The 16,203-nt window shown below is 35.3% G+C and overlaps 1 protein-coding gene across 1 annotated transcript; it reads left to right on the forward strand.

Moving 5' to 3' along the window:
• The first annotated feature begins 485 nt into the window (after positions 1–485).
• Positions 486–15,944, forward strand: LOC134844775 (uncharacterized). The gene is made up of 10 exons (XM_063861591.1): positions 486–852; positions 3,079–3,242; positions 3,614–3,710; positions 3,788–3,895; positions 6,482–6,568; positions 6,768–7,461; positions 8,340–8,481; positions 9,225–9,498; positions 14,510–14,791; positions 15,406–15,944. The coding sequence occupies exons 1-10, from the start codon at positions 486–488 to the stop codon at positions 15,846–15,848; spliced, it is 2,658 nt and encodes an 885-aa protein (XP_063717661.1). The 3' UTR covers positions 15,849–15,944.
• The last annotated feature ends 259 nt before the right edge of the window (positions 15,945–16,203 follow it).

Below are 16,203 nucleotides of genomic sequence, written 5' to 3' on the forward strand. Positions count from 1 at the left end.
GGGCGAGCTTTTTCCTGAAGCAAGATGCTGAATAAGTTTCTGTGGTATGATATAACCCGTACGTTTATTATCCAAGCTCAAGTAAGCTTTGGCATGCAAATTGTCGCGTGTGTTTGATTTCTTTTTTAAGACGATTATCCACAAGGGAAAAGACCAACATACGTGCTGTCCAGCTCTTGGCGGATAACCGCTGTTTTTCGGGGCTGAGTAATAATTCTTCGCCCTCAAGCACGAGCACGGATCATGGTGGGCCTCGAACATTCGACCTTTCGATTGAGAGGCCGAGACGTAACCTCTTTACCACCGCTCCCCTAAATTTCGACTTTTAATTCTATGACTGCCTGGCAAGCATCAGTATGACTATTTCACAAAATACATCTAAGCTTAAGGTTTATTGCCCTCTGTATGTTTTAGGCTTCTTTAAAGTTTTCACGAAGCAAGTTGGAAATTTTTAATGAGGTTAATATTATTTTTATAATTTTCAGATGGACTATGAGAAATACAATGAAATTTTCAAGCAGTTACCATTGCGTGAGAAGCCAGCAAAATGGCTGGAACTCTCGGAAGATGGGAATCTCTTGTTGTGTCCTCGACTGCTTGACCTTGTCAAGGATCATTTAGTGAACACGGTCAAAAAACATCCATCGACTGCAGACGAAGTAGTGCTTTGTTGTGTTAAAGCAAGTGTAAATTGCCCTCCAGATTGTAGCAGCAAACTTGACAGTATGTTCCGAGATGTATACTCTGCAATGACGTCCGATATGCGGAATAGGAATCCGTATTTTTGGCTCTGGTGGTCAAAAGTAGTTGCAAACACTAAGAAGAATGATGCTGCAAAAATCAGCGCCAAAGGTCGGTAATTAATTTGTGCAACATTTTAACGGTATTCTTTAAGGATTTCTTCTTCTCGTACTTTTAAAAAACTAGTTAAGTAAAGCTCACTAGAATTTTTTGTTTTTCTTGATTTAAAATTTATAATAAAATTTTAAACGAACTTGAGACGAGCTACGTAATCATCAAAGTTTCTTATCGAACTATTTTTACGCTTGCGAAAGCAAGTTTCTTGTAATCAGGAACTAGATTTTTTCCCGTAAACAACTTTTCTTACACTGAAATTGAAATTACTTTATTAGTGAACCTTAGCAAGTTGGAGACTACTTAACATTTGGCATAAAGGTAACGCGGTTGTCTCTGAATCCTAAGGTCGGGGATTCGAGTGCCTGTCGGGCCTTGTTATTCCGACCATTCGAAAATTGGGAATAACTTTGTATTCGGGTGTGTTTACACAAGCAAAGCTTGTGTGATAGTATGAACCCTAAGTCGCAAATATTGTTGCGACAAAATGTGTTCACTTTGAAAGTGTTCATTTTATCAATAACCAGCTATTAAGTACAGCCAATGCTAAGGATATTAACACAGAATATTGTATTTTAAATTGAACTTTAGCTTCAAGGTATCATGGATCTGTAGCGTAGAGGTAGGGAATGAGACCAGCAACAAAATAAGAGGGTTCGAACCTGGGCAGGGTCGGATGTTTTTAATGAATTTTTACGTATAGTAGTTCAAATGCGTCCGCTCTATAAGTTGAGGCTTGTTAGTTGGTAAGCTTCTTTTTTTTCAAATTGACTGGTACTGCTAATGCGTCATAATTAGCTTGAGTCTCTTAGCAATTGTTTAGACTCATAATTGGCGTGCGTCACTTAAGAAATTTTGTAGAATCAAAGTTGTACTCATTGAGTTTTTCACAGTAGCGTTATCGGTCATATTTTGCTCGTGTATGCGAAGTGCAACTTCGCCTGTGTTAAATTTTTTTCTTTGTTTTCCACGCAAAATCAGCTATTACAAATAATAGTCGGAGAGAGTTGAGTGATATATCATTTTAAAGCCCTTATTTTAAAGTCGTTATTTAAAAGACATTGAAAAATTTTCGAAAAACCGGTTTGCAATTTTTGATTTTTCAAAAATAGCATTTGTTTGTTTTTGTTTTTCTTGTCATTTTTCTACAAAAATTGTTTTCCAATTTGCTATTACTGTCGATTATGCCTTAGGTCTAGTTTTTCGTTCAGATTCTCACATCACAAAGAAAAATCGATAATAATTTGAAAAAAAAATGTTCTATTTTTCAATACTGGTCGGAACATTCTGTGCTACTTGCAACGCAACCGGCTATTCTGTTTTTTTTTTTATTATTATTCAGTATGTTCGAAATTATTTTAAAAAAACTTGAAATTGTCGGAATTTTTTTGTCTGCTTATGTTTTGTCGGCTTAGTTGCCACATTATGGAATTTTCTTATGCGGTCAGCAGTTTTCGTCGTAGCTGCAGTATTTTTTGATGTACTCATCTGTCCATTCTTAAAAGCCTCATTCGTCCTAAATATTTTAGCAGCTGAAAGTTATGTATCACCTCTGTGTTTATTTTTTTGTTTTATTGGTTTAGTTACTATGATGTTTGTCGACTCAAAGGCTAAAATTGATTGATGAAAAAAAAGTTTGTCTTTTGTCTCAAAAATTCAATCTTTTTAAAACTTTATTGCTCAGAACTTCGCCAATAATTTCTTCTGGCATTTTTTTTGTTTTCGGCTCAATGAGCGGCTGTTTTTGGCTCAATGAATGCAATCTTGGTGACTGTTCGTTAAAATGAATGCTCAGTGGCTGCTCGTTAAAACATTAAAAACTTATTTAGTGCTGTTTATTGTGTTTCTTGGCTGTTTTCTGAATTTTTCCATTTTTTCCGAAATTTTATTATTGATTTAATTATTTTCGTCTCATTTTCTATTCGCCAGCTTGCAACGCGGTGCTTGCACTGTATCGCCTCTGTGTTTATTTTCTTACACATTGAATTAAAATGAAGAAGGCTCAACTTGAGAAATAAAACAAGGATAGTCGGTTACCGAATGTTCCACAGAAGTGATTATAAAATATGTGAATAAAAATATATAGTTTTTCTATTACTTCTAAAGTAGTGGTTAAACTTTGAAAATTAGGTTATTTTAGCGAAATGAATTTAAAGTTGTAGCATAGTTAGTGTGAATATGAACATAAGCCAATTTTTTTTTGAACGAGGATAACTGTTTCAGCTGCTACAAACAATAACTTTCAAAGTTTCAAAACCCTGTTCCTGGAAGTAGAAAGAAGTATCAAAGACGAGACTCCATTCCCAGAGATTCCTCTGCCACCCGAGCTGCAGAAGCAGACTCTATCTTCAGAGCAGAATGGTGATGATGCCATGGATCAGTCAGAGGTACGCCAGCAGTTGAAACAACTCCATCTTAACGAGGTTCAATCTCTACCCAAGTTTTGTTTTTGTCATAATGATTTTTCGTAGCTGATAGTCACAAATGGCGTGGTTTTCGTAGAAGTTGGAGTCATTTAGCATAGTTTTCAAATGGAATGTATAGACTAAATTAGCCAGCTGATTTATTCACCCAGATTCGTCTTATTCTTCTCGAATTTTAAATGTACTTTTCAGAGTTTGAAACGGAAATTATATGATGCTCAGACTAAAAAAATGTTCATACTAAAAAACGTCAATGCAAGGGAAAGGGGTAATTTATTCGCTTGTTAAATAGGCATTTCATGTGTTCATTCATTTGCTCATGGCTTGTTTTTCAGAACATAGCACCCAATGAGAAACGATCAGAAGTTAAACGCGATGATAGCAGTCACAAAATGATGGCTCTCATCGAAGCTATGCTAGTAAAAGTAACAGGTATGTTAACAACACAGTCTTATATACCTAATTTCCCGACCCATCTTGAAAACTCAAGTTCTTTTTGAATATTTTAGAAAATGAGAAACGCCTGAAAGAAATGCAGCAAACTCAAGACGAAATGCAGCAAACTCAAGACGAAAGATACACAAAGATCGAAAAGAATCAAAGTGAATTACTGCTCGGTAAAGAGACTTCGTTCTTTAAATCTGAAATGCATGTAGTCTGAGTCATACTATCGTAATTGCAAATCCAGTTCAAAAGAAAATAATATTTTTGCGTGAATGCCGTCTAAATCAGCAGCCGGTTTTCAGGTTCCTCTGATCCTCGATTAAAGGTTATCTTCTGTCTAAATATCGTGATTTTCCACCGACAATGAAAACAAATGCAGTCACAAAATTGTGTAAACCATTGCTCTTCTGAAGTGAATGAGTTTTCCTTTTTGTATTTTTGTAGGTATTGTGGTTTTTAAATGCAGTGAGCGCAGTAAAGACTGTTTTATCGGTCTTGTTGTTTTTTTGTTTGTTTTTTTAGGAAAAGTCTAAAATTTGTCTTTTTAAGCTCAGTGCATTTCCATTGTTAAAAGGAAGTCAAACTCCATTATCGAAAAGCAAAGGTCACGAAAAACACGATTGACTTCTGTTTTCGAACGTGGATTTTAATGTTAAGATTTCCCAGCGGAATTAAAAATTTACTTATTGACTTACCTTTTACCAGTTTTCGTCGTTTAAATTTAAATGGTACGTTTTTTGCTTCTTTGAGTTCATTGCCCATTTCATTGCTCTTTTCTGAGAAAATAAAGCCTAAGTTTTAAGTGTTTTGAACAATAAGATTTGAGTAGTGAACATTGCCACTGCGGAAAGACAAGACGATTTTCTTTACACAATTTTACGCATAGTCTTTCCGCAGTGGCAATGTTCACTACTCAAATCTTATTGTTCAGACCGTATGAAAAATGCGGAGGAACGTTGTATTCGGGTCTGTCTTCCAGGAAGTTTCTTTCTTTTCGTTTTCCACGCAAAATCAGGTACACACATAATCATTGGAATGGGTCGAGTGTTATATCATATTAAAGCCCTTTCATTCGTCATTGAGCGCTTTTTTGGGTCATAAAAATTTTCATACAAATTTACAAATTTTTACTGCAAAAAAATGGGTAATTTTTTTTCTTCATTTTTTCATTTATATTCTCAAAAGAAGACAATTGAAGTATTGCCTCATTCTAAGCCTCCGTATAGTTCTATAATCACATCGCGCAGAAGAAACGACGCTAATTTGAAGATTAAAAAAGTTTTTTTTCCAGGTCGGAACATTCTGTGCTACTTTACTTGCAAAGCAACCGGCTATCCTTGTTTTAATTATCATTTGATTTTTTGTTACAAGAAGTGGCGCCTCATGTCTTAAATATTCTGGAACTATGAATCATCTGATCGCTTAAGTAAGAATAAAGCAATTGTTTCTCTTTCTTCAAATTATACGTTCAACATTGTTCGCTAACTTTTTTGAATTATCTTCTGTTTCATATTTTTGTTGTTCCGACCTCTGAAACGGGAGGAGTTTCAGAATTTTTTAATATTATTTAAAAATTTTTCCACATTCAACAATAGTTATTGGAAGGGGTTGACGGATATACCATATTGAAGCCCTGTAAGTCGTGATTGGAACAACATAAAATTTTTTTAAAGTTGTCTGGGTGTCGAGAAAAACTATTGGGAATTTTAGTTCTTTTTCGAGCGAATTAAGTGAGCGAGCAGGGTTGTTTTAGTAGGCTTATAGTTCAATTTGATCAGTGAAAACAGAGCTTCAATCCAGTAAAAATTAGTTTTAGAAAATAGAGCCTTCTTGGGAATAAAACTTCGAGAAAAAAGTTTTCTGCAACAAATTTGACATAGTTTTCGTAAATATTTTTCAAACTATTATGCGATGAAATCTGTTATCAAACGTACCTAATTTACTTCTATTTGGCGAAGTTTTAGGCTTTCAATCATATCCTCTCGTCACACAGCGAGCACAAATCGAGGCAATCTGAAATTTTATTGTGTTAAGAACTTTCTGTGCTACTTGCACAGCAAACATCTGTCCTTGCTGGTTACCAAGTGTTCGTTTACCCAGTAAAGTTTGAAATTTTGCTAGTTTTTTTGATAGACGATTTTTTGGTTTTGATCATTCTGCACTCTCTAGGAATCGCTGTTCGAAATCTCTTCGAAAATTCATATTCACAAACGTAGCTCAAATTTTATCTCTTCATGTGGAAATTAATGCAAAAATATCTTTTACCTCTAAAGAAGATACAATTTTTCCATGAAAGGGAAAATGATTTTTTTTTGTTCAAAATTGGGAGAAATGTTGGTCTGGCTGTTTGAATTTGAAGTGGTTGTTTCATTTTTTTGCGTTTTGTTTTCATAAAAGATACCGCTGCTGATGAACTTAAAATACCTACAGATTTTTGCCAAGTGTAATGACAAACCTTGAATAGCGCTGTTTAATTTTGACATAGATTGAAGAAGCTTGAATCCTATTCATTATAGATTTATGACATTAGCGAGTCATTTGTTAGAGCGGTTCCTCAATTTTGAATTTTTTAGCGTGCTGACATAAAATTGGCAAATTCACTCTCAATAATGAATCAGCTTAGAAAATGAGGGACCCAAATTTTTTATTTTTCTCCGTGCAAACTTTATATTTCGTAGACAGGAGACAAGTGTTTGTCTTGTTGTATAGACAATTTCTTTAGTTGTTTTGGCGCTTCAGAAAGTCATTTTTTGTTTCAGAGAAGGAGACGCAGATGAGAAGCTTGAGAGAATTTCAGAAAGAGCAGCTTGATTTATTGGATACGAAATATGGGCAATTACTAACCAGTAAGGCATTATTAACGTTATGCTACCGAATGAGAACATAATTCGTCAACTTGATGCACCCATAAACGCAATTACAGGCGAATTTAAAATATCTTTTAAATTCAGGTTTGAATATAGATCTTTCTATGTTCAATGTCGTGATTCCCATTATTTATGTTGGTAAATTTTAATATTTTTTTCAGCTACTATTTTTTCTTAGAGTTAGATACGATCCAGTCAAAACTCTCCGAAAGCCATGAATGTGACTGTCTACCTGTTAAAAAACGACGTGGAGAGGATTTCCAACGACAAATTGAGACGACTGCTTGTTTGAAAACGACGGGAGTTACAACACTGGAACTGCTAAACACCGGAACAGGTGACAAATGTAGATCCGCCGTTTTGGAGCGAACTAAGCTGAACCAAATCGCGGGAGGGTCTGCGGCGGTAAGCGGAGCTGAGTTTATGCAAATACCGATGGATCAAACTGAGAACACTTTTCATCAGACTGTTAAACAAGTCAATCAACATGAAAGTGTCTGGGAAGATCCGGAGAATCCAGGCTCTAAAATGGCACCGAAAAACAAGACAGCTCTCACAAGTTTCAATGATGCATCCAGAAAGCAACGAGCTTTTGGTCCGAAGAAGGTTGAGATTATGACTAAGACGGAGTGCAATAACGATGACACCTCAACGCCAGATACCTCGCCGATGCTAGCTCCTAAGTTGCAACCCCCCAAGTTTACCTCCACGCCCTTCGAGAAAGGGCTGGATCAATGTAACAATGATATGCCTACCTTGAATGTGAGTGTGATACCTCGCGGCTACTCTCTCAGCGCAGGAGGCAGTGACCAGAATAGATGCTCGTTGTCCACTGTTGCGGAAGAGGAGAACGAACATGGCCATGTCATGAGGTGAGAGAACTTTTGTTCAAGTTTTCCCACATCACACTATTTACACTAACGAGCGACATGTGTTAGTAAGAACCTTCTTTTTTTCTAACCTAACCTCGCAGGTAAAAGTGTTGACTTATTTGGTGGCACTTTTGCTATGATCACGATTTGTAGCATTCGAATTTTCATAGTATCTGTTCTCTGCTTTATTTGTGGCTAGTGTTTGATTTATAAAGCGTCCGTGGCTAGTGCATGAGGCTCATAATATCTTGGTCGCAGATGGAATCCAGGACATAGCCGAATTTTTACTATTTCGAGGCTGATTTCAACTTATTGCACTTTATAGAGCTGCTTTTCGTCGTGTTCTCGCTAGTGGTTGCGAAGCTTCTGTGTGAAAATACAATTTCCTCGAAATTTTCAAATGATAGATCGTTATATTTGCAGTGAATTAAGGTAGTTATGAGTTACTTTTTGTCATCCAGTTCGACCATCTCTGCAACCTAAATGGTTTTAACCATCGAATGAAAAGCCGAAATATTAAACTTTCAGCTGATAAATCCTACCTATCCTCGTCACAAAGACGATGTAGTAAAACAAAACCAAATATCATCACGAATTAAAACGTTTTACCCACAATCCTAAGATAATATATTTTGATAATCTCTTCTCTTTTACACAACAAATTTGGTCTCCATCACTTTGTGATACCAGTTGCAATAATCTACAGACTCAACACAATACTGCACGAAGATTTGCAATTGGCGCACTAAAATGAGTCCAAATTTCATTCCCACTCATAAATTTATGTTGGGTTATATTTTTTTGTTATACTTAACGTTTCGGGTGAATTCGGCAATGATTTTTGACTATGCTATTTGTATCAGTTGCCCCATTTTTAGGAGCACGAATGGTAATATGCAGCAGCAGCAGCAGAACTGCCGTTCTTCTACTTCGTCTTCGCCTACTATTGAGTGTTTGCTGGGAAGTCTACAAGATCCCTTCTCGACTGAAGCCCTCGAATTCTACTTCCGTAAGCTCAATGTAAGTCATCTTTGAACATTTTACGACCCTTATGCGTTTATGAAGGGTTAAATTTAGAGGCGAATTTTTCTGTTATAAATGGCTGGTTTATTTTGTATGATAATGCACTTTTGGACTGGTATGGTTCTCAATTCCTATCATGTGTCATATCTCATAAGATTGACAACATTGTCGTCTCGGTTGAATATGAATGAGGAATGTGAGAATGAAAATGGATATTGAAAAAAGTGCATAGATTGAACTGTTTTTGACATTTTCTCCAATTTTTTGAGTTTTATGGAAGTTCGGTGAAAAATAAAAACAAATAGTGTGATAAGCTTTGTGAGCAAAAATAGTTGTCATATTTTTTATGTTTTTGCTTTTACAGGTAATTTTTTTAAAATTGATCGCGATCAAATAAGATGTTTCGCTGTTTTACTTTTTGAATTTTGAATAAGTTCAGTTTAAATTCTTCTGCTAAAAGAATGGGAATTCCCGTTGGCCCAGTTTTCTTTAATTAGATTAATATTTTTTATTCCACGAGTTATAACATGATGCACTTTTTCTTCGAAATTGGAAAGTTATAAATTATCCAATACTTTTTCGGTTTCCTAAATTTCATTGAGTCATTTTTCCCCATTGCCTGTTATCTATTTTTAGTTATAAGTGTCGTTGTTTTGTGCAGTTAATTTACGTCCACAGAAAGCAAGTCAACTTCTTTTCCGGTATGTATGCTTGTTAATGTTGATTTTTCTTTCTTACAGTTTCCTGCTTCGGGCGAGGGAATCCGAAAGGTGCGAGTGTTCAACAAATACATGCCACAATGGGTTCCAGGCAAGGAGACCAACTGCGGCCTCAACTGCTCCTTCATGGCTGGACATTTCATAGACAGTGGCAAGTTTGGGAAGGTGTTCAAACTGGAGGACGCTAAGGGCGCCTATGCGGCCAAGATGCAGTCTCCCCCTTTTCCCTGGGAGATCTGCATTATGCAACTGCTGAGGGATAGACTGAATGATTTGAACCTGGTTTTCGATTTGAGTGAGTTGCATTTTTCCTAGCGGAAAAGCGATCATTTCATGTGAAAGTTTCAATTGATAAATGTACTTGGAGTTCTTTCTTTGCACTGAAATTTCTCACATTTTTTTACCGCTGCACAAGCTTTGAAATTATTATTTTTTTCACTTAGGAGAGCAAGCGACCTCTTATCGGGAATTAGGCTTTTTTTCCCGTTAGCAGTTTTTCGTACACTTTTTAGTTCATATGGGGTAGTAATTAGTTTTTTCAAATAAAGTTATTGAAAAAATGTCAATTTTTTCGGATTTCTGGTTTTCGTCTTAATTTTTGTCGGCTGATTTTCCGTTTTTTCTTCAAATGCAATTTGTTTATCTGGCAAGCTTTTCAAGTGGTTCTTTTTCAAAGTTGAGTTTTTTGTTTTCAAAGTTGAGGTTTTTGTAGCTTTTCAAGTGGTTCTTTTTCAAAGTTGAGGTGTTCTGTACTTAGTAAATTTACCAACTGATTTTTAATTTTGTTTTTTCAGTTAAACTGGTCGGGCGTATAATATATCTGCTGAGGTAACTTGTGCTACACAGCTCCAAGGGCGAATTGTTTTGAATGCTTTTGCCTGGTTCAGGTGGGATGGATCATGAAAGTTGTATAGCTAGAATATTTATTACGTGTAGTTTCGTTTTCGACTGAACGAGGATCGACCCCTTTCTTGCCTTAGTTGCCGCTTGATCCTTGATTTTCAATTCTTGCGAAGGCGATTTATGATCATCGGTCGAGACAAAGGTATGAACTTTTAACAGATAGTGTTTTTTTTGGATTTTTTTAAAGTTATTTTTCAGCTTTATTCGACAAGACTTTTTTATTCGACAAAAAAGACTTTTTTTCAATATTTTGTGATACAATGCTTTAATTATATCTTGAGTGTAGCGTTATGATTGCAGAAGCATCGATACAAACATATTTTGCTTTATAGAAACTCCAAATTACCTCTAGTGATTAATTGTGTAATTCTAGCAGCAAGAAATACTTTGAGCTTGTCAATATTTTAGATTCCCTAACACAAGCAAACTAAGGAGCATGCTAACCAAACCCGCAGATAAAAGTGTGCCGTTGATGTCACTTTTGCTGTATAGCTTTGAAAGTTAAATAGCATCTGTTCTATCTGCTTTATTGGTTGGTAGTGTTTGCATAATGTCTGCGAGAAACGTGAAACTCGTAGTCTCAAGGTTGCGTGTTTGGTTCCAGAACGTAGCAAAATGTTATTTTTCAGGTCTTGTTTTTACTTTTTCTTGCCTTATTTGTTTTTTAGACCCTTTTTCACGCTAATTTTATACAGTTTTCTTGCTGGTGTTGTAAAGTCCACTTTCGACTCTGTGTCGAAATTTGATTTCATAATGCTTAATCAACTTATTTTTTTTAAATTACGCTCATTATCTATTTGCTTAAACGGTTTCAGCTAATCTTACTTCTGCTTAGTTCCATCATATTGTCTCGTTTGAAGTTCGATTTCAGAATTATTTTGTAGCTGATTTTTTTAAATACTTATTAGGTTGCATGAGATACTTTCAAGCAATGATGCGATTTTGTTTTCCCTAATCGGCTTAAGTGTTTAATCAACTTCAAATAAGTTTTATCGAATATCTGTGTAATTCTAATCGAATAACAGTGTAATTATACTGTTACACTTGAGATTAGCGAGAGTTATCAGATCAAAATATAGCTTTTTTGTGGGCGATTTACATGTTGAACAAAATCACTGAATCACTTCGGCCAACAGTTGATTTATCTGTTGGCAGATATGGCCGACCGTTTTTTAATGAGCATGTCTTCATTCTAGATTGCCTATCCCGTAAAAATTAGTGTTTATGAATGTTGTAAACTAACTCTGATAAAGTAATTCTGAAAGGTTTCGCCTAATCGTATATTGGTTTTATCGCCTCATTTGAAGGGCAATAGCAGTTTTTGGTTTGTGGCTATTTCTTGATTTTTTGCGAGTTCTGCATTGGCAATTTTCGAGCGCTTGTCTAATAAATTGTTATAAGAATGAAATTTTTGGTAGATCTATTTTCTCAACTTTTTGTTTTTCAAACGGTACTTTCTACTTGGTAGTTGTTTTTTTTTTCTAGTTTTTCGATCGCATATCTTGCTACGCTGTGATTAAGATATATCGAAAGCGGTGCAAAGTTCCGTTTCGGCTCTGCGTGGTAAATTTGAATATTTTGGATAGGTATGTGGCAATAATATCTTAGGAAAAACCAAACAAACGTAGGAACTGGGTTTCTAAGTGTCAAAGAACTTTGTGAAGACACTTATGTAGATCGTGGTCATTTTTCTTGGTTTTTTCAGGAAATTTTCGGAAAATTTGATCACGCTCAAGTTTGATTTTTCGTGGTTTGACTTGTTGTTTTAAAAGTGATTTTAGTGTCCAGTTTTCCCAGCGGAAAAACGTTTTACCTAGTAATCCAGTTTTTTCAATTGAGTTGTTTTTATCTCAAAAAACATCAACCATAACACTGTACTTAGTAAATTTACCAACTGATTTTTAATTTTGTTTTTTCAGTTAGACTGGTCGGGCGTATAATATATCTGCTGAGGTAACTTGTGCTACACAGCTCCAAGGGCGAATTGTTTTGAATGCTTTTGCCTGGTTCAGGTGGGATGGATCATGAAAGTTGTATAGCTAGAATATTTATTACGTGTAGTTTCGTTTTCGACTGAACGAGGATCGACCCCTTTCTTGCCTTAGTTGCCGCTTGATCCTTGATTTTCAATTCTTGCGAAGGCGATTTATGATCATCGGTCGAGACAAAGGTATGAACTTTTAACAGATAGTGTTTTTTTTTGGATTTTTTTAAAGTTATTTTTCAGCTTTATTCGACAAGACTTTTTTATTCGACAAAAAAGACTTTTTTTCAATATTTTGTGATACAATGCTTTAATTATATCTTGAGTGTAGCGTTATGATTGCAGAAGCATCGATACAAACATATTTTGCTTTATAGAAACTCCAAATTACCTCTAGTGATTAATTGTGTAATTCTAGCAGCAAGAAATACTTTGAGCTTGTCAATATTTTAGATTCCCTAACACAAGCAAACTAAGGAGCATGCTAACCAAACCCGCAGATAAAAGTGTGCCGTTGATGTCACTTTTGCTGTATAGCTTTGAAAGTTAAATAGCATCTGTTCTATCTGCTTTATTGGTTGGTAGTGTTTGCATAATGTCTGCGAGAAACGTGAAACTCGTAGTCTCAAGGTTGCGTGTTTGGTTCCAGAACGTAGCAAAATGTTATTTTTCAGGTCTTGTTTTTACTTTTTCTTGCCTTATTTGTTTTTTAGACCCTTTTTCACGCTAATTTTATACAGTTTTCTTGCTGGTGTTGTAAAGTCCACTTTCGACTCTGTGTCGAAATTTGATTTCATAATGCTTAATCAACTTATTTTTTTTAAATTACGCTCATTATCTATTTGCTTAAACGGTTTCAGCTAATCTTACTTCTGCTTAGTTCCATCATATTGTCTCGTTTGAAGTTCGATTTCAGAATTATTTTGTAGCTGATTTTTTTAAATACTTATTAGGTTGCATGAGATACTTTCAAGCAATGATGCGATTTTGTTTTCCCTAATCGGCTTAAGTGTTTAATCAACTTCAAATAAGTTTTATCGAATATCTGTGTAATTCTAATCGAATAACAGTGTAATTATACTGTTACACTTGAGATTAGCGAGAGTTATCAGATCAAAATATAGCTTTTTTGTGGGCGATTTACATGTTGAACAAAATCACTGAATCACTTCGGCCAACAGTTGATTTATCTGTTGGCAGATATGGCCGACCGTTTTTTAATGAGCATGTCTTCATTCTAGATTGCCTATCCCGTAAAAATTAGTGTTTATGAATGTTGTAAACTAACTCTGATAAAGTAATTCTGAAAGGTTTCGCCTAATCGTATATTGGTTTTATCGCCTCATTTGAATGGCAATAGCAGTTTTTGGTTTGTGGCTATTTCTTGATTTTTTGCGAGTTCTGCATTGGCAATTTTCGAGCGCTTGTCTAATAAATTGTTATAAGAATGAAATTTTTGGTAGATCTATTTTCTCAACTTTTTGTTTTTCAAACGGTACTTTCTACTTGGTAGTTGTTTTTTTTTCTAGTTTTTCGATCGCATATCTTGCTACGCTGTGATTAAGATATATCGAAAGCGGTGCAAAGTTCCGTTTCGGCTCTGCGTGGTAAATTTGAATATTTTGGATAGGTATGTGGCAATAATATCTTAGGAAAAACCAAACAAACGTAGGAACTGGGTTTCTAAGTGTCAAAGAACTTTGTGAAGACACTTATGTAGATCGTGGTGATTTTTCTTGGTTTTTTCAGGAAATTTTCGGAAAATTTGATCACGCTCAAGTTTGATTTTTCGTGGTTTGACTTGTTGTTTTAAAAGTGATTTTAGTGTCCAGTTTTCCCAGCGGAAAAACGTTTTACCTAGTAATCCAGTTTTTTCAATTGAGTTGTTTTTATCTCAAAAAACATCAATCATAACAGGGCAGATCTCGTTTTTTCTCGAAGGGGATTTTCAAAAAAGTTTTGAAATTTTGTCGACATTTTTTTAGGTCGAACAATTTGGTTTTCCGAGCACTCGCAGAAACCTATTAAGACCCTTTCTTATCAAATTTTCTGTGCCGCGGGCGAATTTTTGATAAAACTGGACAATAAAGGAATTATAATCACTTTTTAGAAAATGTTGACCAAACATTTTTTGGCTAGCGCTCCTCTTCAAAGTGAGTATATATTGGGGCCGGAAGCGCCTTTAGAAACATTTTTAAGTCGGGCGGCCGAAAACAAACGTCGCAAAAAAAACCAAAGGGAAGACCCTTTGGTTGTTGAGTGGGTAGAATCTCTGATCATAAACCGTTCTTGAGATTCGAAGAGCTAAAAGGGCACACTTTTTCTTTGAAATTCAAGTGTTCCAAAAAAGAAGAATTTTTTTTTGTTCTTTGCGTTCATTGACACTTCTCTAACTGTCTGTTTGCTATGTTCATTTTAGAAATTAACATACAAGAGCCTAGGTCGTTCTATAGTTTCAAAGATGGAGGGATCCTCGTGTCCAAGCTATACAATGAACCCACAATGCTGTCTTTCCAGAACAATCTAAGCAAGAAAAAATTGGTCCTTACAGAGGTCGAATTGATCATTCTACTAGTTGAACTGATATTGATAATGGAGAACATGCACAAGGTCGATATCATCCACGGAGACTTGAAGCCAGATAACATCATGATGAGGGTGCCAAACAGTCTGCCGCAAAATAGAAAAGAGTTCTTTACCAGTGAGTTACAAATGCACTGCTGCAGATATAAAAATCGATTACGATCCTTAGTTTTCATAGTTTATCAAAAATTTTATTTGAAATAATTACAATACTGGAGGTCCGTTTTGTCGACAGATTTTCACACTGTCTCAAATCAAACTCTGTTATAATCAAAAGTGGGTTTGATTTGAAATAGTTCGTAAGTAATCTGATGCTAATGTGAGGCAGTAATTGGCGTTCAATCGCTCATTACTCGAGCGGCAAGCAACGTTAAATTATTAAAACGCTTTTTATGAAATCTAAATGTCGCAAAGCGGAGCTCAAGCTCAATAATATATGCAGTAGGAGTTTTGATTCCGCGTATGTGTAGGTAGGTGTAAGCGTACTGTTTTGAGCTCATGATTAAGATCAAAATAAACTATTTGATTATTTGAATCTCATTCTCAAAAGGGGAAGACACTGATCAGGAGGTTGGGGTTTGTCTGACCTTTTTTTAAATAGGTTTTTTTTTAAAGAAACTTTTCCCATTTTTCGCTGTATTTTTTTTCTAATGTATGCACAGCACAGTTTCGCCTCCGAGTATAAAATGACGGCAAGCATGTATGTGGTGTCAAATTACATACTTTGTTTAGAAGAGTTATGCTTCATGATATTAATTGACTTTGGCAAGGGAATTGACATGAGCATGTTTCCCAAAAACCACAAATTCACTTCTGAAGAAGCCGCTTCCAACTTTAAATGCGTGCAGATGATAGAGAAGAAACCATGGTCGTACGAACTAGACATTTTTTGCATAGCCGCAACAGTACATGTACTTATGTTTGGAAAATACATGACTAACTTGACAAAAGATAGATTTACTGGACTGTACAAGTTGTACGAGACGCCCAAAAGAAGTTTCAACCGAGAGTTATGGAACAGTTTTTATCAGACTATGATTAACTCTGCGTACAAGACGGCAATGTTGCCGACTATGCGCGATATGTTTATGGATTACCTTTACAAACAGTATGATGATAATGAGATCAGAGATGGGTTCTACAATTTGAACAAACTCATTTGTGAGATGAATTGAAAATTGACTTGTTGAAAATGGAGTTGATTTTAGTGTTGATTGCGTTTTTTGAGTTATTTGTTATTTCAAATTGTTGTGAAAAAATCATTTTTATTGTCTCTTTTGACTCATTTGCTAGATTAAAAGTGTAAGTAAATGATAGTAACTGATAAATTCTTGTATTAGAGACTTTTTTACAGATCAGTCAACCCCCCTCCCCCACCGTAGCTAAGCATCAATTTCAAGGTCAGACATGAGGATCAAATATGTTTGGATGAGCTACTAAGCCAGTATGCCGAATTTCATTGTAATCGTACATGTATTGAAAGTCAAAAAATTTTAATGCAAATTAGAGAAAAAAAGTTGTTGATCGCAT

Source organism: Symsagittifera roscoffensis, chromosome 4 (assembly GCF_963678635.1).
Source record: "Symsagittifera roscoffensis chromosome 4, txSymRosc1.1, whole genome shotgun sequence".
NCBI lineage: Eukaryota > Metazoa > Xenacoelomorpha > Acoela > Convolutidae > Symsagittifera > Symsagittifera roscoffensis.

Excerpts from the sequence above, each read along its gene's own strand:
- LOC134844775 (XM_063861591.1), top strand. The coding sequence starts at position 486 with ATGGACTATGAGAAATACAATGAAATTTTCAAGCAGTTACCATTGCGT. Across the intron at positions 3,896-6,481 it reads TCAAAGTGAATTACTGCTCG|AGAAGGAGACGCAGATGAGA; the intron begins GTAAAGAGACTT and ends TTTTTGTTTCAG. Across the intron at positions 8,482-9,224 it reads TCTACTTCCGTAAGCTCAAT|TTTCCTGCTTCGGGCGAGGG; the intron begins GTAAGTCATCTT and ends TCTTTCTTACAG.